We start from the raw sequence: 27427 nt of genomic DNA, 5'->3' as shown, positions 1-27427 counted from the left end.
CGTGGTTGAGCCCAAAAACCTATGATAACTTCTTAATAAACCACTACACATAATTTTCCCATGAGAATAATGAACACTAAATTAGATAATAGACATGTAAATAAGAAGAATTAGCAAAAAATGATAAATAAGAAACAAGTTTTTAGCTTCACTTTACCTTAGAAACTCCAGCGCAGGTGTTGTTCGTCTTCGCTACGCAGAGAGGAGACGGACGGACGGCGAGGAGGTAGAGAGGTTAACTACGATAAACGTAACACTACCGTAACTTATTCTAACTTACACTAAGTGAACTTTAACATAACTTAGCTTATTTTTTTTTTTCATATATATTTTATATATTTTTTTTACATTTTCTTTTTTTCTTTTTGATGATTACGTAATTTTAATCACTATCACTTACATTTAAAATTGACTGAATTTCTTTTGCTTCACTCTTTTCCGTTTTCTGTTTCACTTTCCTCCTCTTCACTCTTTGCCGTTTTCTTCGGTTCACTTACATCCTCTTCATCGCGAGTTCGCTTCGCAGTTTTTTTAAAGAAAGCATCGATAGATAATTGCTTCGTACGGCTTTTCAGAATGTTTCGAAAGTGCGTTAGGCAAACATCATCGAATTGAGAAACTACACGACAAACCTGCAATTTCTTTGGATGGTATTTGTCGATGAAGTCGACCACGTCTTGATATTTTCCTAACACCTCTTTTATTTGCGCTGAACCTAACACATGTTCTACCTCCTCGCTCTCTTCCTCGTCATCACTCATGTGCTCCGACATAGCATGGAGTTCCTTGAGCTCATCCGTCGTCAGTTCGTCGTGATGTTCGGCGACGAGTTCCGTAACGTCATCTGGGTTGACCTCCAGACCCATGGACTTGCCAAGGGAGACGATTTCCTCTACGGCTTCCGCTGCACCGACCACGGGATCAGGTTCGGGGTCAAAACCCTCGAAATCTCGGGGAGAAACTGCATCAGGCCACAGCTTCTTCCATGCAGAATTGAGGGTCCGTCGAGTTAATCCCACCCAAGCCTGATCAATGATCTTTAAGCAGTGCATGATATTGAAGTGGCCCCTCCAAAATTCACGCAAAGTTAAGTTGGTGCTTTGTGTGACATTAAAGCACTGCTTGAATAAGTGCTTGGTGTACAGCTTCTTAAAATTAGAGATGACTTGCTGGTCCATGGGCTGGAGGATAGAGGTGGTATTTGGTGGAAGATACAGCACCTTTATGAACTTGAATTCATCGAAGATATCATCTTCAAGTCCGGGGTGTGAGCGGGTGCATTGTCAAGGCATAGTAGGCACTTTAAAGGCAATTTCTGCTCATGAAGATACTTCTTCACAGAAGGACCGAAAACTTGGTTTACCCATTGCACAAAGAATTGCCTAGTGACCCAGGCCTTCGAGTTGGATCGCCAGAAAACATGAAGCTGATCCTTATCGACGTTGTGTGCTTTAAAGGCCCTAGGGTTCTCCGAATGGTAAACAAGCAAGGGCTTGACTTTAAAGTCCCCGCTAGCGTTGGCACATAGAGCAAGAGTCAACCGATCCTTCATTGGCTTATGCCCAGGCAATTTCTTCTCTTCAGCAGTGATGTAGGTTCGACTCGGCATCTTCTTCCAAAACAGCCCGGTTTCATCACAATTGAACACCTGCTGCTCTACGTAGCCTTCTTCCTTTACGATATTTTCGAATTTCTTAACAAAGTCAGCTGCAGCCTTTGTGTCCGCACTAGCAGCCTCTCCGTGGTGAACAACTGAATGAATCCCGGACCGTTTCTTAAATTTCTCGAACCAGCCACGAGATGCCTTGAAATCATCTGAGGAAGGCTCGGTTGAACTCTCCCCAGCATCACCCCCAGAGCTCTCCTCCTTCAAGTCCGTAAAGATGGCGTGCGCCTTCTCGCAGATAACGGTTTCGGTGATGGTGTCGCCAACGATCTCTCTATGCTTAATCCACACTAGTAGAAGTCGTTCCATCTCTTCTATGATAGGGGTACGGCGTTTGGAAATTATAGTGATCCCCTTAGAAGGTTTCACTGCTTTAATAGCTTCCTTCTGTTTAAGGATTGTCGAGATCGTCGACATATTACGACCATACTGTTTAGCAAGTTCACTCACGCGGATGCCACGCTCATGTTTTTCAATAATTTCCTGCTTAATTTCTATAGAAAGCATTTCCTTCTTCCTTTTCTCACCACTACCACTACCACTGCCAAAACTAAGCCTTTTTGGACCCATGATTTACGTAAATTATCGTTAATGGATGCACGTAAAAAATCACGATTAAATCACAGTTAATATTAGAACGCACAGAGCACAACCGCAAGAAGCCGACGAGAACAGAGGACTGACCCAAGCCGCGCTAATTGAGGGTCCCTCCGAGGTCGATATGCTGCCTTCTATCGGCGGAAATAAAAACACTTCAGGCGCTATGAGCACCGACTACGTGTACGAGTATTGTTTACTTCGGGTGTCGAAAAAAACATTCGGGTGTAGAGTCGGAACGTGTTCGAATTGTACTTCGCGTGTCGAAAAATTCGGATACAACCGGTACGACGAAAATTGCTACTTCGTGTGTCGAAATAAAATTCGGGTGTAGAGTCAAAAATTTGCTCGAATTTTACTTCAGATGTTGGAAAATTCGGATGTAGATACGTTCGGATGTAGAGGTTCCACTGTATATTGTTTTTTCAATGTCCGTAACAAAACTGTCTTCTCCGTTACTTTTCCACATTGTTATATTTCTTTACTTTTATGTTGTTTGATTTCTTTGATGGACATGAGAAAAAATTTGATTCAAAGCAAATCAACACTTGGTTTTCAAATGGTTTTAAGTAAGATAGTGTGTTTTAGTTACCTTTATTTAGGTGTTGTGTGTTTTGATTTCTCTATTTTTTAAACGTTTTCAATGAATGGTGCTATTTATAATGTTAGCTACAGTGAACTCTCGCTACTTCGCGGTTCGACAATCGCGGATTCACCACTTCGCGGGGTTTTCCCATAACCCATATATATATACATATCGCGGATTTTCCGGAAAATTCGAAAATACCGCGAAATCTGAAGATAACCAAATACGATATTTTGTTACCTGTAATTCCATTAATACTGTAATTAGTAATATCTGCTCTTACTGATTGTTCATTGCATTACATATGATATATAATTCAGCACAGAAAGAAATAAAACACGAAAAGAGAATGTGATTATACGATAATTCAGTACGTAGTAAAATTAAATCGAACATGAAACGCAAATCAGATGCAGTCATACCATATTAGAATGGTGTGTACTGTAATGGATGTGCTTCTTTTCCATGAATCTTTTGTATGTATACGTACGTAGTACAGTACTGCATCCAATAATATTCTTTGTTGCAAAAATCACATTTCGAATAAGTACTGTAAGCGTACGAGAGAGAGAGAGAGAGAAAGAGAGAGAGAGAGAGAGAGAGAGAGAGAGAGAGAGAGAGAGAGGCGTAAAATAGCGTACGTACGTAAATTTTTATTATTATTGTTATTATTATTATTGTTGTTGTTGTTAATAAAATTATTATTGTTATTATTATTAATCATTATTATTATTATTATTACTGTACAGTATTATTATCATTATTTATTATTATTACGGTACCCTTGTACTTAATCTACGTACGTTCAGTATGCGCGGGGCATCTTCTATGAGTAACCAACGCACCATGTACTGTAAGACGGGTTGTGATTGGTTCAAGCGCTGATAGATGACGAATCAAAACTCAAGTTTTGTTATCTAGCCTGTGATTGGTGTTTTGCCCGCATCTTCAACTTCCAGCATCACAGTTCTCGCGGGTCTGCATCGTTCACTTTCTCTTTCCGCGTATTGCTGAGTAGACGTTCTTAACTTTGTGAAGTTTAATCTGTGCTGTGTGCGACTGTTTTAAGTTGAACTTTTTGTTGAACTTTCTGTTACAATGGCTCCCAAGCGTTCTGCTTCTAGTAAGGCTGGTAGTGAGCCTAAACGCCACCGAAGAATGATGACGATAGCTGAGAAGGTTACGCTTCTCGACATGTTAAAAGATGGTAGAAGTTACGCGGCCGCCGGCCGCCATTTTGGCATCAACGAATCCACCGTTCGCTACATCAAGAAGGACGAGGCGAACATTAGAAAGACTGCTGCAATCACCTTTAGCAGATCAGCGAAGCGAGTCGTTACAACGCGTAATAAAACGATCGTACGCATGGAAGGTGCTTTAGCTGTGTGGATTGCCGACTGTCGGAAGAAGAACATAGCGTTGGATACGAACACCATCCGAACAAAGGCTTTGAGCTTGTATGAGAATTTTGCGGCAAAGGAACCTCATGACGACGATGGCGACCATGCTGAAGAAGATGATGATGTAGATGATCCTCAACCAGGGACCTCCACTGATTCCCAGCGTCAGAAACAACGTTTTTCCGCCAGCAAAGGATGGTTCGCGAAGTTTCAGAAACGCTTCGCCCTGAAAAGCGTTTCCCTGCATGGGGAGTCTGCTTCCGCTGACACTGCCGCTGCTGAAACTTACGTGAACCAGACTTTCAAGAACATTATCGCTGAAGGTGGATACAAGCCGGAACAAGTCTTTAATATGGATGAAACCGGCTTGTTTTGGAAGAGAATGCCGTCGCGAACTTTCCTGTTCAAAGAGGAAGCCAAAGCCTCTGGCTTTAAGGCATTCAAGGATCGCGTTACCCTCGTGATGTGTGGCAATGCTGCTGGATTTTTGTTAAAGCCGGGGCTTATTTATAAGTCGAAAAATCCTCGCGCTTTGAAAAACAAAAATAAGAATCTCCTTCCCGTGTACTGGATGCATAATCAAAAAGCATGGATTACGAAGATGCTGACCTCCAACTGGTTCCACCAGTGTTTCATCCCGCAAGTCCATGAATATCTCTTAGAGAAGGGCTTGCCATTCAAGATCCTTCTCCTTATGGATAACGCTGGTGGACACGCAACTGACCTGTCGCGTGAGGGCGTTCAGGTTGAGTTCCTGCCACCCAACACCACGTCATTAATTCAACCAATGGACCAGGGGGTTATCAGGGCGTTCAAGGCCCTCTACACGAAGAATACCTTGGCGGACCTCGTTGCGTGTGTGGATGCTGCCCAAGATGACGAGGATGAAGACTTCAACTTGAAGGCGTACTGGCGGCAGTACACCATAGCCACGTGCCTGCAGAATATTCAAAAGGCACTTCAAGAGATGAAACCTGCAACCGTAAATGCGAGCTGGAAGAAGCTGTGGCCCGATATTGTTTACGACGACAAGGGATTTACTCCGTCGGAAATCCAACACTCTGCAATACGGAAATCTGTGCAGTTGGCTGCCATAATTGGGGGTGACGGGTTTGGCGACATGACGACTGAAGACGTCGACGAGTTGTTGGACTGCCATTCCCAGCCCCTAACTGACGCAGACCTCGAAGACCTGACGAAATCGGCAAGTGAGGAAGAGAGTGAGGGTACCCAGGAAGAGACCCAAGAAAATGTAGAAGAAACGGGCTTAACATTAGAACGGCTCGCCAAGTTCTGCAACCATATGAAGGAGGCGAAAGAAATGTTGCAAGAGTGGGACGAGGATATGGTTCGCTCGATGCAATTCTGCAACAAGGTCGATGACATCACGACTCCCTACAGGATGCTCTTGGATCGAAAAAAGAAGCAGCGGCAACAACTTCCGATCACAATGTTTTTTCAGCCTCGCAAAAAAGAGCCAGTTCCTCCTGCTAGTACGCCTTCGGAAGAAATTGAAGAAGTTGAAGAGGTGTCCCAGGAAAAGACACCTCCGTCTGAAGAGACGTAAAATACTATCATTGACTGCACAGTAGAACACATCATCAGCTTCATCATCATCATTTCTACTGTGCAGCAAATTCATCGCCATCGTCATTCAAGTTTTTCTTGAACTTCTTTCGTGGTGAGTACAGTAACAATCTTTATTTTTTACTTTAACCTGTTTTATAGTTTAGTAATGTACGTACTGTATGCATTAAGTTAAAGGGAAGGTTTTAAAAGTCTACATGTTGTAACCTATCATATTTTTTTTGTTTAAAATTTACATTTACGTACGTAAAACAATCTCTCTCTCTCTCTCTCTCTCTCTCTCTCTCTCTCTCTCTCTCTCTCTCTCTCTCTCTCTCTCTCTCTCTCTCTCTCAAATTGTTTTCCTGCTTTGCTACGTACAAGTACTGTATAATTTATATTTGTAAGGTAACATATTTTGTAAATGCTTTTACTGTAAATACTGTATGTACTGTATCATTATTTATCACTATCATCATGCGTGTTAAATGCCTTGTTTGTTCTGAGCGTGGTTGTTTACTGAGCGTACACGCCGTCGTTTCAGGCGGCGTCATAAAGAAAAAGATTTCATTTGGAAGTCCTAAGAAAAATACGTAAACTAAAACATTGGTAATAAAAAAATCAACATACAGTACTGTATAATCAATATAATCGATGCAAAAACTAACCATACGTACATATATGTGTACACTAAATGAGTTATTTTCTTCATTATGATCAGAGATGAACGTAAACAAAACATTGGTTGCCATTTTTTATCGTGCTTTTTAGGTGTTTAGGAAACACATGATATAAAATCGCCTTTAATATTTGTGCCTGTTTTAGTTTAGGGTGCTGTAGTACATGCATTAAGTGTTCTGTACATTAAAGGGTGGTTTGTTAACAGTACTACGTACAAGGGAAGGTTTTAAAAGTCCGAATATACATGTTAAATAAATAGGTAAATATGCTGTCACTACTTCGCGGATTTTCACCTATCGCGCCCGCGTCTGGAACCTATCTACCGCGATAAACGAGGGTTCACTGTATACAGTATCTTTTTTATGTACGTGGCTTTAATTACATTTTGTTTGGGATTTGACGAGTAATTTTTCTAATATAAGATGGGATCAGAACTATAGCAATTCTATGTACAGTATTTATATAGGACTTCATTAATGACTTCCTTATTTCCCTTAGATCCCTCTCAGAGGCCATGTCCATCGAAAAGATTGCTGCCATTAAAGCGAAGAGATTGGCCATCAAACGTACCATGATTAAGGAGGATGATGATCTTGGATTAGGAACGGATCTGCGTAACATGTTGGAATTTGACATTGACGTTACAAAAGATATCACTACCAAAGAACGACAGTGGAGAACTCGTACAACAATCCTACAGAGCACTGGAAAGGTGGGAGAACTTTATATTTATGTCAGTGGAATAACAAGTTGCTTTAGATGTTTAATTTATGGGGAATAGAAAGAAACATTTGATTTAGATCAAAATCAAATACTGTACTGTACTTTACCTCAGAAGTTCTACATACACAGTACATTGATCTCATTACATTAGGTTGGCAATCTCATGATGCTTCAGTAGAAGGTTAAGTTAGAATCACTAATGATGTCACAGTGATTTTCACGTTATAATATTTTTACTATAAATGAATTTAAAGTTTCACTCTGATACCAGTGTCAAATTTATATGAATATCATTTGTTTGGATAGGTGAAAATACATATACAGTACTGTATAGTTTATAACATTTTCTTATGCTGTTTTCTTTATGACTGTCTAGGCTAGATGCATAAAGTCTAATCCAGAAGTAGTAGTTTTCGTAAATGTATTTTACAAAATATGAAATATAGCATTTTCAATTTTGTCTACTACTGGTATCACAATTTTTATTTGAAAGTTGTGATTTTTTCTATATTTTTCCTATTTATAAATATTAATCCGGTGTACCATTACCTGTCTCCTGACAGCAATTTGCTGCTAGTATAATGGGCCTTTTAAAATCTATAAAAGCACGAGAAGAAGGGCGTGCTAGAGCCACTGCCCCCAATCCTCTTCCAACTCCAGTGAGCAGAGTACCCCAGCCGATTGGGTATTCAAGATACGACCAAGAAAGATTCAGAGGAAAGGAAGGTAATTACTGAGCGTGCTTTTATTTTATAGCTGTTCAATAAAGTGATTGTATCATTTGTAAAAAAATTCAGAAGCAGCGGTAGTGTTAAAAGATTAGTATCAAATTATGGGAAATAATTCAAAGAGGTTAGTCTTGTATTAGTAGGAGGTGTGATAATGATTTTAGTGAGGCTATGCTGTGTAAGAAACTTTATTACCCTGAAAAATTTGTTCTCTAAAGAACCATATTTAACCGGGTATTACAACTGTATTTATATTCTAATGTAAAAGTAATCTTTTGATTGATAAATTTCTATATACTGTTTAGCAATGAAATGATTTTCTATTTACAAATTTACTCACCATAAATGATTGCATTATACAATATCTTCCCCACTACATTTTAGGGCAGTTCTTAAAGCTTAGAAATTTTTCTCCAGTACCCTAGAGCATTACTTTTACCTCTTAATATTCACAGACTCCCTAATGGTCTATTAGTTTTTCATCTTTAACCCTTAGGAGACCGAAAGGATAGATCAATAATATATCCCATATACTTGAGAAAAACAAAGCACTCAAAAAGACGTAAATAGTTGATGAAACGAGAGAGATTTTTTTATGAAATACAGTAGTCCTTAGCTATAATGCGGTTCTCTTATTGGTCCTTCAGTACATCAGGGATTTATAAATGTACAACTCTATGTAAAAATATATCTTGTGCAGATAAGTCTTATATTTCAATAGCCTTTTTGTTAAAAATAGTAATTTTGAAGCTTATAAAAGCTTAGATTTGTAAAGATAGAAATACAAAATTTTTCTAGAATATTGAAAAATATACTGTAGACTTCTGTATCTAGTTGTTTTTTTTTTCAAGTATCGCTGGGTGGTTGTTGCTTGGAACATAGCACTCACGATAGCCAAGGGATTATTGTATAGATGTTGTCGGATAATACTGTAAATTTTGTTTCACATTTCTTATATTCGAAAGCAAAATTTATGCCATTTGTTACTTTGCTGGCAATCATTGCATTAAATTTCTTTTAATGAAGTGAGCATAATGTTGTTCTTAAAAAACTTATCCTTGTTAAGTGGTTTCATAAATGTCAATTTTTTGTTTATCAATTCTTTGAAAAATTTTATTTTTTGACTTGGTTTACAGCATTTATGTCTAGATTATCTGATATGGTAGAAAATACAGATATACCTGGCTGTGCATCCAACCCCCATTTATTTTGCATATCAACAATAGAGTTGAGAATTGATTTCTTGATCTTTACCTCACGAACAAATCCTTTAGGAAAGTACTCCAAGTTTAGAATTCTGACTGGTCACATTAAACTAATTTTTAGTAATGATTGACACAAATAATATCATTAAAAGACCTCTTGACATTCATGGTTTTAGACTCGGTCTATACCTGTGTGAAACTGTAGGCTTAATAAGGGCTACAAACTCCTTGTCTCAGCAAAACTTTTATAGTGTTAATTTCTGATATTAGTTTTGAATGTGAAATATTATTCACTTTCCTACTTTGATCAGGTCCAAAGTTATTGTAGTCCAACATTAATACTTCAAGTATCTAATTTACGTTTGCATTTCAGAAACCGAGGGCTTTAAAATTAACACCATGGGAACCTATCACGGTCTGTCACTGAAAAGTGTAACGGAAGGTGGCGGTCAGAGCAATAAATTAGCCCCACAGCCAGACCTAGCTCCGCAGACGAAGGTAAACTCTCTCTCTCTCTCTCTCTCTCTCTCTCTCTCTCTCTCTCTCTCTCTCTCTCTCTCTCTCTCTCTCTCTCTCTCTCTCTCTCTCATATATATATATATATTAGAGTTGTGTGATTTCAAAATCTAAATTATATATCATCAATCTTTTCCTTTTTGTTTTTGTTTCTTTGTTGATGTTGGGTACCCCCCAAAATTGGGGGAAGTGCCATGGTATATGTATGTATGTATATATCATCAAGAGTCTATCATAACCTTTGTATCTTGTTATTGAATCTCTGTAAATCACATTAAGTAATGTTTCAAATCTTATCATTTTCAGCCTGTTCCGGGTCAACAGGCCAAGAAAGTATCCAGAACGCCTATTATCATTGTTCCAAATTCTCCTACATCACTCATCACAATGTTAAATGTCAAGGACTTACTACAAGATATGAAGTAAGTGGTTTCTCTCATGTTTTTGTTTACTTGCCATCTTCCAGTTAACCTAAAGAGAATTGAAAGTCCTGTGTTTGTAGTTAAACGACCTGGTAATTGTAACTAGCTTCCTTCTAGATTATGAAAGTGCTTAAAAGCCAGTGTAATCATATTCCCAAGTGAAATGTAAACTTGAAGTTGAAGCCTATATATACCAATGGGTTGAAAATGTAATTGTATATATGTAGGGTTTATTTATCAACCCGTATTTATTTAGTGTATGAATTTAGATAAAGAAAAAGCAATGGATTAAGAAAATTACATTTGTTAAGCTCAATCTATAACTGACCTATCTATTTAAGAAAATAAAAAGGTATAGGTAAATCGTGAATATATATAAGACTTAAACTGAACAAACTTTTATTTGCGTACCTTTTATTCTCAAATGTTCTAAGATGATTAATTTTTTCTAATAAATGTACTGTACTTGCCATGTTTTTTATCTTATGATACTTTGCTTTTTAGCTTGAAGTGTTTCTCATAACATTGAAAAAAAAATAGAAAGTTAAGAATAGATGATAATATGGTACAGCCAAAGTAATGAAATAAGCTAAGTCTCATTGAAAACTTTTTTACAGGTTTGTCACAAATGAAGAGAAACGAGCCCAAGGTACAAAGCGAGAGAGCGAGATGCTCATCCAACGAATTAAAGATGGAGGGTTGACTGTCCCTTACCGTATTACCGACAACCCTTCCAAGTTAAGTTACAGCGACTGGGATCGTGTAGTAGCTGTATTTGCAATGGGCCCTGCCTGGCAGTTCAAAGGCTGGCCTAACGATGGAAATCCCGTTGAGATTTTTAATAGAAGTAAGTATGAAGGTAGTTTTATACCATACTATGTTTAGTCTTGTCTTTTGAGTTTGATTACATTTATGCTCATTAGAATTTCAGTTATTATTATTATTATTATTATTATTATTATTATTATTATTATTATTACTACTATGTAAGCTACAACCCTAGTTGGAAAAGAGTGTTGCTATAAGCCAAAGGGCTTCATCAGGGAAAAATAGCCTAGTGAGGAAAGGAAACAAGGAAATAAATAAACTGCAAGAAAAGTAATAACAATTAAAATAAAACATTTGAATATAATTAACAACATTGAATTAGATCTATAAAAAGTTTAAAAAAAAGAGGAAGAGAAACTAGATAGAAAGAGCCAGCCCAAGTGTACCCTCAAGCAGTCTGTAAGGACCTTGCAATTATTTTGTGGGAGAGTATTTTGATGCCTTTGATTATTATCTTAAGCCTAAACTTATCTGATGGTTTCTATATTAATAGCTAGGCTTATTGGAGTTTTATGCTGATTTAAATATGAATGAATTAGTATCAGATGCTTTGATAAAATGAGATTAATCAATAAGGAAAGGAAGTTTGCTATTCTGCAAATTCTAAAATGCATTCATTGCCCATCATTGTGGTGTCTTGTACAGCAAAAAATGCAAATGCTACTGTAATAGTGAATTGCTTAAACCTTTCTAAATTTGGATCAGGGTAGAAACATGTTGTCTAGCTCTGTTTCACTCCTTTATAACAAGCTCGAAGTTAAATGTATACATTATTGTACATTCTACAAATATATTCTTTACTGTATGCAGTACCTGATATTTTCTTTCATTACTTATGAATTATCTTTGTTTCCAGTTTGTGGCTTCCACGTAAAATACGAAGAAATGAAGGTAGATACCAACATAGCAAATTGGGCCGTTCACGTATTGAATCTCAGCCGTGTTCGTAGACATTTAGACAGAGCTAGGTTCTTGGAGTTTTGGGAAAAACTTGATAGGTGAGTGAAGAGTTTTTCATAGAAGTAGGTAATGTTTTTATTGATGTAATACTTATCTACCTATGCGGTGTATTTGACTGAATATACCTTCCTATTTTCATTTATATCAAATTTCCTCTCCATTTCACACACATTAAGGATTCTATGGTCATCTTTGATTTGTGTTTTTATGAAGGACCTACAGTTTTTAGTATACTTCTTAATACAAGGATATGGAGTTTATGTATATACTGTATTAGAAAAAAAGTTATAGGGCCTTAGAATGATGAGAAAGTGTGGCAAGTAGATATATTTTTAATGATATACTGTAAATGCAAGTCACAATTTGGATATTTTTACTTACCCATTTATTTATTATATGCTCTTGTGCTTTTAGCATAGATTGAAGCTCTCGGTAGTCTTTATTTAATTGTTTAAAAAGGATTTTATGTGGGTGTTCAGTTTTCTGGGAATACTTCCTATATACACTCCTCATTATGTTCAAATATTTTTAAGGGGTAAAGATAGCTTGAAGAGCAGTGATCGCTGTTAATGTTTAATTTATTTATTCGGGATAATACGCAATGTCCCATTATCTTTTATTCATTTGGTTTTACGGTGTAATATATTTTGATTTGGGTCTGAATAACATAATGGTTTCTGTTGTTCATGATGATAATTTATGTAGATCCTGTACTCTTAACCAGGGGGTGAATATAAATTTAACCAAACAGTGTTTCCTTGCCCCATTCTCTTTATTCAGAAGGCTTTAAAATACCGTTTAATTTTAAAAGTATTTTAGTTTATTTTTGTATCTGTGCTATAACTAAAACATTGTCTTTTCTCTTTTGCAGGTTCATAATTTTCAACAAGTCTCATTTAAGGTGGTAGTCTTTCTCTAGCTGTTCCCAAAGAGTTCTTACCTACGAAGGTAAATTTGTTGTTTGCTATTAAATTTCAGTATATTTGAAAAAGAAAATTTTTTTTTTTTTTTTTGTCACTTTATGGTAACTAGTAATGGTTACAATAGACTCTTCAACTGTAGTGATACTTCCCGCTATATGACTCTTGATAGTTGACGAGACTCTGGTGTGTTGGTGCCGTTGATATATTCCTTTCGTTGTTATGACAGATGTAGTTATATGTTCACTGGAGTCTTGGAAATTGGATTATAGTGTGAATGTATATATATATATTTTTTTTAATATAGTATCTAATATAGAAGTGATTTAGTTTAAGGCCTCAATTGTAATGATGTAACCCATCTGTCACTTAGTATTTCTTAAGTTTGTATTTCCAGATAAGAAATATAAATTTAATGGGAAATCGCATTTCTCTATCCAAAATGACAAATACCTGGTGTAGCATTGTATTTAGAAAGAATACTTAACAAGCATGGTGTGAAAAAGTAAATTTAACCTGTCTATCTCTTGGTTATTTTTTCTATACATTTTGTTGATTTTTTGTAATGTATGCTTCCTTTTTTTCTTTGCACAGTAGTTTTTACTCGTGAAGGAAATGGATGATTATTCAATAGCATTAGGATACCAGTAATGATAGACTTATTTTAACCCTTTTACCTCCAATGGACGTACCGGTACGTTTCATAAAACTCATCCCTTTACCCCCATGGACGTACCAGTGCGTCCTTGCAAAAAACTGCTATTTACATTTTATTTTACATATTTGTTCCTACACTAAATACAAACCCTCATTCTTTACTATAGGAGATATTCTAGCGCGAGCTGGAAAATACGGCAGAAAACCTTAACAAGGTCGTTAACGACCGGGCCGGTAGTTATCCCCCAGGATTCCCCCGAAATCTTGTGGCACATTTATGTCACCACCGGAGGTAGACCCTCATTTCCTATGCCCTTCATGCCGAGGTCATAGGTGTGCTGAAGGCTCCCCCTGCCAAGTATGTAAGGAATGGTCGCCTACGCAGTGGGATAAGTTCATGAAGAGGAAGAAGAAGAAATTCAAAAAGGATTTATTACCTCCAGGTTCGCCGTCGAAAGGTAAGGAGTCTCGGGCCTCTTCTTCGGCCTCTCGATCTCTTCCTTCAGACTCTTCCTTGCCTCCTTCCTCCAGGGGGAAATCAAGGAAGAGCAGCACCATTGACTTCGCACCCATTACCCCGGGGCAGGAGTATCAAGTTACCCCCCCCAATGGGATAGTTTCTTCCGTCATCGAAAATAATTCTATTACTGCTTCTCTTCCAGATAACGTGCGAGCGGTATGGCCTGCCCTTGGACTTCCTGGTTCTCCTTCGGTGGAGGTGTGGAACCAGTTCCTCGCAGGCACAGTTTTACCTCAGGTCCCTTCTGTTTTGGAACCCTCGGGAGTTCCGGACCTTGCCGATATCCCGTCAGCTCAATTGGCGGCCGCTGAAGTGTCAGCGGAGGTAATAACGTCAGCTCCTGCGTAGCCTACCTAGCCCCTCGCTTGCGTTACTACGAAACAACGTCGCAAGTGTAATCATCACGATACCTCCTCCTCCTCCTCCTCCTCCTCCTCCTCCTCCTCCTCCTCCTCCTCCTCTTCCTCCTCGTCCTTAGAGGATAGGAGAAAGAGAGTGAGAAAAGGAAAAGGAGAGCTCGCTCTCCTTCGCCAAGACGTTCTCATCGGAGAGAGAGGCGACATAGGAAGAGACGTCATCGTTCTCGTTCTTCCTCGCCTTCTATCTCGTCACGTAATGTCTCGACGAGAAGTGATAAGCGCTCTCGTCACAAACATAGGAGGAATGCTTCTTCGTGCTATCGCTCTGCTTCGCGATCGTCTTCCTCTTGCCGGGAATCATCTAGGCGCTATAAGAAGAAGAGCTCTACAAGACGTTTGCGCTCTTCTTCACGAGACAGTTCTCTCAAGCGCAATAAGCGCTCCCGTCGGGGCGAGGTTAAATCTGATAGTGCCCAGAGCGCAACCAAGCAAAGAGAACACTCTGAGCGCGATTCCTCTCCTTCACATTTATTCACGAGGAGCTCAGTTCGCGCTGGGGAAACGAGAGAGAACACTTCTTCTCGCCGTCGCTTAGTATCATCAGAGACAGAGCACTCCCGTGCGTCAAACTTCCGAGCGCGCAAGTCTCCGAACATATCCGCGCGAGGTTATTCACCGCGCCCTCGCGTTTTAGACAGAACAGTACCCATTCCCGTACTTTCTAATGAATTACAAAATATGGGCTTCGCGAGAACTTCGGAAGAAGACGCAGGGGTTCAGCCCTTTTCTTCGGCTGAGAACAGAGGAGAAAGGCCAGGCCGCCGATCAACACATTCTCTTATTGAGACAGTACCGTTAGTTCGGTCGCCTTCGCCTAAACCTGCAACTTCCAGGCAGGATCCTGTGCGCGCGGTGCCATCAACCAGCGCTCAGCCTTCCTTTGGATTGTCGGCAATGGAGTATGTTACCTCGCCATTACCTTCAGACATTCGGGCTTCGACCGCCCTCCCTCACGAGGAATTAGCGCGACCTGAGGATTCCTCGGAGGAACAACCATCAAAAGATTTACAGTCTGCCTATCTGAGGGCTCTAAGAACGATGTGTAATATCTCGGGTCTCGGAGATTTACACCTGTCGCCTCGTCATACCGACGCTCCAGCTTTAGACAGACTATGTCGTCCTCCACCAAACCCTAAGACCAGAATCGAACTTCCCTGGTCTATTCACACTGCAGGCCGTCTGAGGAAGGTCTCGCAGGCGGTCTCAGGGGAAACTAATTCCTTGAGGTCTCAAGGATCCCACAAACTGCTGCAGTTTCCTTTCTCGAGGCAAAGGCGCTTTTACAAGGTCAGAGACGATAATCCTTCTCCTCTGACACTAGACAGTGGGCTACCTTGCAAGTCATGAGTACCTCTCAAACCAGAATTCCAATGGACTTTCTAACGGCTATAGCCGCAACGATGTGGGGCAACTGGATTCTCAAAAGAAGGGAACCGGTAGTCTCCAGATTGCATGGGAGCATTGGTAAATCTGAGAGATCGGATTTGAGGAACTCTGATCTTCTACAACCTCTCCTCTTCTCTAGACAAGCAGTCTCCTCTACCCTAGAGACTTGGAGGAAGGAGACGCAGGACACTGCAATGCAAAAGGCTGCTTCCTTTCGTCCAATGCAACAGCAGCCAACTCCACAACCCAAGGCAACAATCGCAACTCCACTGCCAGCCAAGAACCTCAGCCGCCGCTCTTTTACACCCAAACCTATGGGCAGAGGAAAGTCTGCTCCTCCCAAGGCTAAAGGCAGAGGGAGGAACCCTAGACAAAAATAGGGTCTCGTCTCCCCCCTCGCATTGCGTAGTGGGGTGCCTGCAGGGGAGTTGGAGGAGGTGGAAAGCTATGTGGGCCATGCAATGGACCATAAGGGTGCTTCGTTGGGGATATCGCATTACCATTATAGACTCTCCTCCTCCTCTAATTCCTCCCCCGATCTCGTCCTCCCAGGTCCCTCGGGATCCAGGGAAACAGCAAGCCCTAGCTCGGGAGATACAGAGCATGCGTCTAAAAGACGCCATTCAAGAGGTCTCCAACTCTTCTCCAGGGTTTTTCAGTCGCCTCTTTGTGGTAGAGAAAGCCTCGGGGGGTTGGAGACCAGTGATAGATCTTTCGACTCTGAACCAGTTCGTGAAGCAGACTCCATTCAAAATGGAGACAGCGGCCTCCATGACCCAAGCAGTACGTCCAGGAGACTTCATGGCTTCTGTACACTTGAGAGATGCTTATTTCCAAGTGCCAATCCATCGCACTTCTCGGAAATTACTACGCTTTCTGGCTCAGGGTCGAATCTTCGAGTTCAAAGTCCTGTGCTTCGGCCTCTCGACCGCCCCACAGGTCTTTACGAAGATCTTCGAACTCGTATCTTCGTGGGCGCACAAACATGGAATTCGTCTGCTAAGATATCTGGACGATTGGCTTCTCCTGGTCTCGTCCAAGGAGCTAGCTCTGGATCATCTGAGAAGACTTCTGAATCTTGGCAAGGATCTGGGGATCCTTGTAAATGCAGAGAAGTCTTGCTTAACTGCGACCCAAGTCTTAAACTATCTGGGTATGTCCATCAACAGCCAGGCAGGGAGAGTGTTTCCGTCGGAAGACAGGCTTCGGAGACTGGATCAGTCCATCACCCATCTCTTATCTCCACTACCACCTTCAGCCAAGTCGTGGCAGTGTCTTCTGGGCCATCTTGCCTCTCTGGAAAAACTGGTTCCAGGCGGGAGATCGAGAATGAGAAGTCTCCAATGGCATCTGAAGACCCATTGGTCTCAAAAGTCAGACTCCCCATTCTTGGCAGTGGAGGTTCCAAGTCTGGTGCTACAAGATCTTCATTGGTGGTCGACCAAGAACACCCAAAAGGGTATTCCCCTTCAAAACCCGAGTCCGAAATTAAAACTCTTTTCGGACGCGTCGCTACGGGGATGGGGTTCCCACCTAGGCCCCAAATTAGCATCAGGAGTTTGGTCTCAGATAGAGGTCTCTCCGTATAAACCACCTAGAATTATCAGCTGCCTGGAAAGGCCTAAAATTCTTTGTAGAAGATCTACACGGACGAGAGGTGGTTCTGATGAGTGACAACTCCACAGCCGTCTCGTACATCAACAAGCAAGGGGGTACTCTGGCAAGAGACCTCTGTCTGTTGGCAGTCCAGATCTGCCAGTGGGCAGAAAGCCACAAGATTTCCCTTTCGGCCAGGTTTATTCCGGGCCGGAGAAACATCGTGGCAGATCAGCTGAGCAGGCATCACCAAGTGCTGAGTGGAGAATGGTCTTTGGATCCTCGAGTAGCGAAGACAGTAATAGCTTTGTGGGGTTTACCCACAATAGATGTGTTCGCCACCTCTGAATGCGAAGCTTCCCCGCTACGGGTCCCCAGTTCCAGACCATCAGGCAGCGATCCAGGATGCCCTCCAACACTCCTGGGACAACCTGGACGCCTATGCCTTCCCTCCCTTTTGCCTGCTCAGAAAGGTGATCAACAAGCTCAGGATCTCACGGGACTGCAAGCTAACACAAATAGCTCCGGCTTGGCCAAGCAGAGAGTGGTACGCAGATCTCCTTTCCCTGCTGGTTCAAGTGCCGAGGTTCCTGCCTCCAGAACCCCGTTTGTTGACGCAGCCACACAGTGGTATCCCCCACGGGAGAATTCCCTTCCTGAAACTTCACGCCTGGAGGCTGTCCAGTCTCTCCTCAGAAGCAGAGGCTTTTCAGGAAAAGTGGCGGAACACGTCCAGGCACCTGCGCAAATCTTCCACAAACCTCTACCAAGCAAAATGGAGAGTGTTTGTAGCTTGGTGTAGAGGGCGAAACGTGTCTCCACTCGATCCCTCTCTTCCTTTAGTCGCAAACTTCCTAGTTTACCTCAAGGAGGAGAAACTCCTGTCAATCTCGGCAATTAAGGGCTATCGTTCAGCCTTAAGCCTCATCTGCAGATTGAGAGGAGTTGACCTTTCTACCTCAGAAGAGATCTCCTTGTTGATTCGTGGTTTTGAGAGATCTTGCCCCCCAGTGGAGATTAGACCACCACCCTGGGACGTGTCCCTGGTCTTACGCTCCTTAAAGGGACCTCCGTATGAGCCCTTAAATAGGGCCTCTGATTTCTTCCTTGCCCTTAAGACCGTCTTCCTAGTAGCGCTAGCCTCGGCAAAAAGGGTTAGTGAACTTCACGGTCTATCCTACGAAGTCACCCATACTAGAGGATGGGGGAAGTCTCTCTCAGCTTCGTGCCAGGCTTTGTGGCCAAAACCAGAATCCTTCATCTGCCGATGAGAGGTTTAGAGAATTTCAATTTTCAAGCCTCAATAGGGCAACTCAGGATACTGACAAATTGCTACTGTGCCCGGTCAGGGCATTAAGGAAATACCTGAAACGCACCAGACCTTTCAGACCACGTCTCCGTCATCTCTTCCTCAGTACCAACAAGGTTAAGAAGAGAATCTCTCGCAACACCATCTCTTTCTGGCTCAAGAAAGTTATTGCAAGAGCCATTCACGGAGACTCTGAGGCAGCTCAACCCAAAGCCTATCAAGTTAAGGGAGTGGCTGCCTCGCTGGCATTTAAGAAGAATTTCTCAGTCTCCCAAGTCTTAAGAGCTGGAGTCTGGAAGTGCCAATCTACATTCACCTCTCACTATTTATCAGATGTGACACATAGGTCTCTAAACACCTTTTCTATAGGACCTATTGTGGCAGGTCAGCAGGTGATGTAACTACCTTTACGCCCTTTCAGGGGACAGTAGCCATTGATCAAGGATTCTGAGTTACACTAGGTTTTAGAAGAACATCCATCTACCTTCTGCTCTTTCTTCTTCCTCCCATCTGGGTATCCTAGTCTGTGACCAGTTTCGGCTGGACTCATCAATGGAAATATGGTATGAAACTTATCTGACTCCTATCACAGGGTATAAGTTATACTCGTAGTCACGAGGGTTCCCCTTTTCAAGGTTAGGGTAACCCTTGGTATGAAAGGGTCCTGGTATCGCTCCCGACCCTCTTCATGCTGAAACTTTGGTTTCTACGTATTTACAAACCTTCAGTCATGCTGGATTTGGGGGATCTACAGAGAAAGTTAATGGGAGATTGTTCATTAATAGAGGACTATCTTCTCTAGGAGTACAGAACCCTTTGTCCACCCTGACCTCAAGATTAAGTCTCCTATAGTAAATAATGAGGGTTTGTATTTAGTGTAGGAACAAATTGCAAACTTATAACAGAGTTTGCATTTTTCCTAACATACAAACCCGAATTCTTTACTCAAGTCTTCCCTCCGTCACCGCCTCCTAATATAGTCCTAGCTAGAATCCGATTGAAGGTACTCTGTAGCTACCGGCCGGCAGTCCCCCACCCCCATCAGGGGGATAACTACCGGCCCGGTCGTTAACGACCTTGTTAAGGTTTTCTGCCGTATTTTCCAGCTCGTGCTAGAATATCTCCTATAGTAAAGAATTTGTGTTTGTATGTTAGAAAAATACAAATTCTCTTATAAGTTTGTCATTTTTGATAACTTTATGAGAAACTTCAGGCATTTTCCAACCTGACTTCTCTATGACAAAAATTAAGGCTGTTAGAGCAATTTAAAAAATATATATTTCAAAATGTGCTTGAAATAAAAAAAACCCTGGGGGTTAAGGGTTGGAAAGTTCCTAATAGCCCGGGGGTAAAATGGTTATTGGTACTATAGTAAACATCGAAACTTCTTGTTCTTTTTTTAACCTAATCGCGGATGATGTGTCCTTACTTTTAGGAGTATATTATTTTAGGTTTTTGTGAATAATTGGAGATCTATCTAGGGCTGTTGATACCAAAATAGGTTTGAATTAGTTTTATGGCAAATTCTAAAGATTTTATTGTTGATCACATAACATTGACTGAGAATTCATAGCTAAGTGTTTTGTAAAGAACACTTTCATTAGCAATGAGAAATGTTAGCTATAGGCCAGAAGTATTCTGGAATGGTTTACTGTAGGGTTATAGTTTAATGATTCAAAGCATGTGATGTGTATTACCAGAAGAGTAAAAGTAAATCTGAGAATATTGAAATTTTGTTAGATGTTACATCCAACATAAATAGACTTTCAAGTGAACTTAGTGTAGAGGACAAATAAAATTTGAACACTGATCGTGGAAAAATTTTAAGTTGACATAATTTTTTTCACCTGTTTTTTTACTATATCAGGAAAGTCTAATGTAGATATTTAAGCTTGATTTGAAAGTGTCATGTTTGAAAATCTTGAACTTAAAAATAATTTAATTAAGTGAAACTAGATGTAAAGTAAAGTCCTTACTCTTGATTTCCAAAAGATTAATTTGACATAGACATAGTTTTGTTACAGTATCCATTTTGCCGCAATTATTTAGGGTTATGTGAGAGTGCTTGAAGGTTGTGGAATCTGAGTCAACAATTAATACTGTATGGTTTATTAAGGACTTTCTACACGAGTTGATTTACTAGAATATAGAGGGACTAAGATTCGTTTAGTTTCTGTGCAGTATATTGTTACCCTTGTCATTTTTTACTAGTAAGTGGCTCCTTTTATTGAATGAATATTTTTTTTTTTTAGATATAGCTGTATTACTAACATGGCATAACTAGTCGCTGAAGTAGAGTTTACAAGAGTTGTAGCTAACCTGAGAATTTTGAATTGTGAAAGAGGTATTCTGGTAAAAGCAGATATTGTTTCTTCTGGGATTTTTTTTTTTATAGTTTTACATTTTATCTTTGTTTTTAGTTTTTTTTCAAATAATACTGTCAATAAGCAGATATTTTTGTGCAATTGAAGAAAATGCAAAGACCTTGATGTTGAGGAGCCACTGTCCTCGACCTACTTAGGTTTTCAAATGAATGTCAGTTTCCAGGTGAGAAACCTATTTTCTTGAAAGGACTACCATTCATGATAATCAGGTAGGTTTTTGGTGTACAATTGCAAAAGAAATGTTGGCATAATCTATGAGGGTATTGTAATATGCTCTTTGAAAAGTGTTTAGCCATTTGAACCTTCCCTTTTAAGTTGTATTTCAAGGCATGGAGGCTGTAGTAGGTTCTGCCAGAAAATTGTTGAGGTGTAATATTCAAAAGTAATATCACCCTCCTACATGCAGTTCTCATCCTGAATTATTTGCTCTTAACCCTTTTACCCCCAAAGGACGTACTGGTACGTTTCACAAAACACATCCCTTCACCCCCATGGACGTACCGGTACGTCCCTGCAAAAAATGCTATTTACAATTTTTTTTAATTTTTTTTTTTGATAATTTTTTGAGTAAATTCAGGCATTTTCCAAGAGAATGAGACCAACCTGACCTCTCTATGACAAAAATTAAGGCTGTTAGAGCAATTTTAAAAATATATACTGCAAAATGTGCTTGAATAAAAAATAACCCTTGGGGGTTAAGGGTTGGAAATTTCCAAATACCTGTAGCCTGGGGGTAAAAGGGTTAAATGAGAACTAAAAATTAAAACGGAAATCTTAAGTCGGGACATAGCTCGGTAGGAGTAGAATAAAGGAAATTGGAGAACAATAACCAGCAGAAAGCATTGCACCAGTGAGCAGTGGGGTGAAGGCTACAAAGAACCTTTGATATCTTGTAGTGTCCACAAGCAATACCACCCAACAGAAGCTTTTCCAAAGAGGGAAGTGTTAAGTAGTAGCAGTATAACTAGCTTCTCAAGCTCACAATCGTATATACATTATAGCTTTTTTAAAGAGAGTAAAGTGATAATTGTGTCTTTTAGTTAAGCATTTTTGACTCTGGTTACTGTATTCAGGAATATTTTAGTTTAGACACCTACTGTGGCTTTCATCATTCAAGGTCAAAATATGATAGTCTTGATATTAAGAAAATTACACTACTACCTCTATAGGTGGTAAATACAGGCTGGTTCCTTACCCAGAGGAGAAGAGGTGGATTGGACCCATTTTAAACCTTACAACTTATACTGTAATATGAAAGGAAAAGGTAAGTACCAGTGAAACCAAAGGTCTTTTGCAGACGACAACTTTTCACAATTAGGAGTTAACTTTCTAGAAGCAGAATTTTGGGTCTAAGCCAAATTAAGGCCAAGAAGACTCCTTTGGTTTCACTGGGAGATAATAACTTCCTTCTCTCTGATGTCTCTTGTATGTTTCGGTCTCTGTGTAACCTTTACTTCCTTAGGGACTATTCATGACCTGTCTCCCTTTACGTAACAGTCTAGGTTAGACTGCGTTCCCTGTAGTCAATCCTCCTGGACTTAATTCCTTATAAGATGTTTGCTAGTGGAGGTTATCCCCAGTATGCTCATTGGTCAGTTTTTGGTATGTCTTACTCCAGTTCTTGTAATGCTGGACTTGTTCTAGGTACAGTAAAGTATTTGAAGTGATGCCTGGGAGTTGTTGAAGTCTGTGGCTGTCCCTCGGTCTATCAGGAAAACCTTTCTTTACATTAATTTGAGGATTTTTGTTTGTTCCAAAGGCTTCCCATTTGCTTTTTTTTTGCTGTTCAGATTTATTCTCGGCTCCTTCCTTAACTGCGATGTGTGCATCTGTAGGCAAAGAGTAGAGTGAGAGGCATAGTAAAAAAGCAGTACCATTCTCTTTGATTTCCTGTTATGTCTTCAAGCATTACTTCCTCACCTGTTTTGTTCTTTGTCCTTGTATGGTAGGTAACTTAAGAAGAGGTCTCATGAGTGCCACTCCATCTCTATGGCGTGCAATGACAATTATTCTTGTTCATAGAATCTATGTTCTGTAAGGAGGCCAGACAACTTTGTTTGCAAGCATGCTTATAATTGGTTGTCTGGTTATGTGGAGTTGTACTTTGTTGCCTCTTGTGGTCTTTTTTATGAGAGAAATTCAGATGTTGACTATGCATATGCAATTCCTCTGAATTAATGTAGAGCAAGGAGCCAGTGCTTTCTTCTTTTTGACTATTGACCATTTGAGTTTTTTTTAATTAGTATGAGACGTTCACAGTCATGTTTTTGAACATATACCTAAGTTTCTACTAGTCCATCTCTTCAGAAATTGTCCTTTGTGACATTCACTCATTCAATTGCCTATGGGGAGAGTCAAACCCTCTCCCATTGGGTCAGCTCCCAGCCTTAATAGTATTAGCACAAACAGGAGTCTGCTCCCTTACATCTAGCACTAGTTTTGTCATGTTTAATACTTCTGCTTAATCTAGGAGTAAAGACAGCACAGATCACGCTGAATTCAAGAATGCATTTTCTGACTTTTGGTTCCTTGCTGTGACATTTGTGCTGATGACATTTTTTCTCCTTGCCTTGGTAAAAAGTTTAGGTAGTAGACCTTGATAGGGACCTCCAAGAGATCTGGGTTTCCCTGTGAATGCAACAATGTTGAGAAGGGGACCCTGGCAGTTTAAACTATTCCCTCATTTTAACTTTCATGGTCTTCTCTTTTTAAGGAAGGACTAGGTGAATGCTGTGTTCTTTGGATAGTGTAATTCAGTTGCCTCCAACTGCTTCTTTGGCCTTTTGACATATCAAACTAGCTTCATGCTGATAGTCTTGTCTATCTGAAGTCTCATAAACTGGTAGGCTTGTCAATCTGATGCCTTGTGAAAAGCCTTCCACCTTCCCCGGGAGTGACATCCTAATGAAGAGGTTTCTGCCTTCTATAAAATACAAAGTCAATAAGTCTGTCTCTATGACATATTTCCAGGTACCATTAGGATTAGACCTCTAGCAACACTAGAATTGATTTCACCTTTTCTTGGATATCTTCTAAGGAGGTCAAGTTTAAAGTTCTCTTGAAATCTAGTTCCAAATTCATCTTAATTAATCAGTGATCTTCCCAATCATGTAATAGTTGAGTGACTGGAGTTTTAGAATTTCAAACTTGATGCAAATGATTTTTGTTGACTCAAATAAGTCTCACTTCATGTTTTTAAAGTGGTTACTCATTTGTTTTTTGTTATTTCTCATATATGGCTTTTTCTTTTACTTTTGTGCAGTAATTAATTTTTCTTATCGAGTTATTTTCCCTGTTGGGCTTGTAACATTCCTTTTTTCTGATTACGATTCCAATTTGGATAATGATGTTAAATCTTGAGAACAGCTGCTCGGAATAACTAAGAATAGGGTAAAAAAGGAGTAGAGTAATACAAATAAAAAATAGTAATAATAATGTAAGTACAGTAATAGCAAGCATAGTTGATCCACTTAATCAGTTCTAGGGCACTACTGTGAATTTTGATCTTGTTCCTTTCCTCCTCGACACTGAGTGAGTGAGTGTCAAAAGTCCTTCTTATTAACTTTATTTAATTAGAATTTTTAAAGAACAGGGTTAAGTTATTTTTATTTCTTTTTATTTGCCCATTTTGATATATTACACAGATATTCTTGTTACTTAATCTTTGTCAAAGAAGTCATGAATTTTTTTTTAAAATTTTGCCTCCATATTTTTTTAACAGATCTGTGTATCCTGTAATATAGATGTAAGACAACCTTAGTGTGGCCTGTAGTGTTTATAGTGGAATACAGTCTACATAAGGGGTAACCTTGCTTTAAAAACTCCCTTGAATGAAGGTAGGGCTAGATTTACACTACAGTTGTTCTATAGCAAAAATTTCTTGTGGCTTTTGAAGTTTTATGTTTTAACTTTTATGCTGTAAGTTTAGTAGAATTTTATGCTTATCTGTTGAATAAGTTTCTCTGGTTTGAGTTTTGTGAAAAATACAGTAATTATGTTCTAAAATTTCTGAACAGGTTTCCACTAGTTGAAGTTAATAAAGTTAAAAATCCAGTACATCAAATGATTATCGAACAGTTGGAATTGAGTTGTTGGAGTAATGTAAGTTGCGAGTGGAAGAAAATGGGAATAATTAACTTTGGTAAATTTTGAATGGAATATGCTTATATAAAATGTAATTGTTAGAAAACATACTTTTAAAGCTAAGATTTTTTACCCAGTACTGCATAAGCCCATCATATTGCAATAGCCTAAGCTTCAGTATTTCGCTCTATATATAAAAGTAAGAGTTGTTCCATTTTCCACTGTATTGAGTATGCTTTTGGGTCCATGATCACCTGTCATGATGAAAACTGAAGCCCCACAACTTCTGCTGTAGTTTTTGGGGCTTAGAGAGTTGGGCAATTATTTTAAAAAAGATAGGGTGAAAAAAGCTTAGTTTTCAAAACATTAGATCATTTTATGAAAATTCATTACTGTAATGAAACCTGATTTAGTCAGTTGAAGGTATTTAGAATCAACTGAATTTTTGAGGCTAAATAAAAATTGTGCCTTGGGTAAGGCAATATTAATTTCAACAATAGTTTTACTCAGGGAGTACTGTATTACAATTGGCTAATAAACCGAGAATGATGGTTTCCAAGTTGAAGCATAATGGTACAGTAGTTGACAATGAGTAAAGCAGCATTTTACCATAAAGGTAGAAATATTGTTTATTGATTTGGTGATACTGTAGTACAGTATGTTTATCTCATCCTTCTTCCCAATGGCATGATAGGAGTTGACATAAATGAGGATAAGGAAAAATAAACTATTTCATTGATGTGATATTTAAGAAATATGAGTCAGTTCTACAATGTAACTACGTAATAGATTCTAATATCCAAAAGGGTAAATGGACGAAGGTTTGGTATCCATTACATGTTTTCATGGATTAGAATAGCTTCCCTATTCAAGTTTGCATTCTGTATTCTGACCTGAAAAGTATCATAGAAAACATGCCATGTATGTGTTATAAATTATGTACAAATTGTATACATGACACTTCCTTCTAATGGGAGAATTTTTCTCTTCTTCACGAGCGTTACAAATCTAATCTTTCTGTACTTTACCCTCTTGTGCTTCTACGTGAAAATTTCCCCCAGCCCTTCATATTACACTGTTTTCATTTGAGCCTTTGTCTTTGCCTTCTCATTTTGACAAACGGTTTAGCAGACTAGTGGCCAACGTCTCTTAACTCATAATTCGTGGGTTGGAAGCTTGAGCCATGCTCACAGCTCAAAAAAGTTTTCACTGGTGTTGACAACTTCACAGTCATTTTGAACTAGGCATGAGGGTTTTTGGAGCTTATAGGTAAACCTGCCGAGTCATTAGCAGCCATTACCTGACCCTCCCTTTTCCTATCTTGGGTGGAGAAGGGTCTTAGGAACTGATCTTATCTTATACCTATGGTCGTTTTCTAAGACTTTATCCTTTCCATTGCCTCGGGCACTCATGAGTGACCTTTAAATTGATCTGTATAGTTTTTCATGACCCAAACACCAACTTGAACTTCATATTACTCGTAACATTACAGAGTTCCTACCTCTCGTATTTCTGATGTATAAACAAAAGCACTGATCTTTGTGTGTATTTTCCTAATGTGATTAGGTTTTAGACTTGTAAGAATTCTTATTTTGGGGCTGTTGCTTTGTTTTATTTTGCACAGGTGGCTCTGGTTCATACACTTCAAGTTACTTAATAGTTATGATATGGACTTGCCCATTATTTAACTGCAAGCAATTCTTGGATAGAGGCACTTAATATTTCTCATTTTTGCATATCACTTGTCTCCAAATAAGGAATAGTTAATTTTCAATATTAATCTTACCCGATGATCATGTAGCTGTCAACTCTGTTGCCCGACAGAAATCTACGGTCGGGATACGCCAGCGATCGCTATACAGGTGGGGGTGTACACAACAGCGCCATCTGTGAGCAGGTACTCAAGTACTTCTTGTCAACAAGAACTCAATTTTTCCTCTGTCGTGCCTCCGGCTAGACCTACTTGGATACGCTGTTGATTCTGGAGTTATTGTTCACGATTTGGTGATGTATTTGCTCTAGAGTTTAGCCTTCGCTATTCAGGAAGCTTTATCTTTAGCTTAGCAAGCTTTTGGAATTAATTTGAATTAATTATGGTGACGAAGAGAGTATGGACTCTCTTTCACTTTTAAATGGCCGACCCTTCCCTTAGACGGAAGTGTTGGTGTCGAAGAGAGTATAGACTCTCTTTCACTTTTTATTTTATATCTCTCCGCCATTTATAGGCCTCTTCGATTAACTTTCCTTAAAAAAAAAAAAAATATGCGACCTTTCC

General features: G+C 39.5%; 1 protein-coding gene across 2 annotated transcripts in view; it reads left to right on the top strand.

Annotated features, from left to right (window-relative positions):
• hyx (cell division cycle 73 hyrax) overlaps nucleotides 1–24936 on the top strand; it is an 81881-nt gene extending 56945 nt beyond the window's left edge. The window contains exons 5-12 of one of the 2 annotated variants that reach the window (XM_068354792.1): nucleotides 6995–7208; nucleotides 7783–7945; nucleotides 9526–9650; nucleotides 9975–10090; nucleotides 10708–10937; nucleotides 11775–11916; nucleotides 12750–12826; nucleotides 24791–24936. In XM_068354792.1, coding sequence (XP_068210893.1) covers nucleotides 6995–7208; nucleotides 7783–7945; nucleotides 9526–9650; nucleotides 9975–10090; nucleotides 10708–10937; nucleotides 11775–11916; nucleotides 12750–12786 — 1027 coding nt within the window. In that variant the 3' untranslated portion in view covers nucleotides 12787–12826; nucleotides 24791–24936. Of the gene's footprint in view, nucleotides 1–6994; nucleotides 7209–7782; nucleotides 7946–9525; nucleotides 9651–9974; nucleotides 10091–10707; nucleotides 10938–11774; nucleotides 11917–12749; nucleotides 12875–24790 lie in introns of those variants that run through there. The other variant, XM_068354791.1, reaches the window with a different exon arrangement.
• The last annotated feature ends 2491 nt before the right edge of the window (nucleotides 24937–27427 follow it).

Source organism: Palaemon carinicauda, chromosome 31 (genome assembly GCF_036898095.1).
Source record: "Palaemon carinicauda isolate YSFRI2023 chromosome 31, ASM3689809v2, whole genome shotgun sequence".
In the NCBI taxonomy this organism is placed as follows: domain Eukaryota; kingdom Metazoa; phylum Arthropoda; class Malacostraca; order Decapoda; family Palaemonidae; genus Palaemon; species Palaemon carinicauda.
This window is presented reverse-complemented; position numbering and strand designations above follow the sequence as displayed.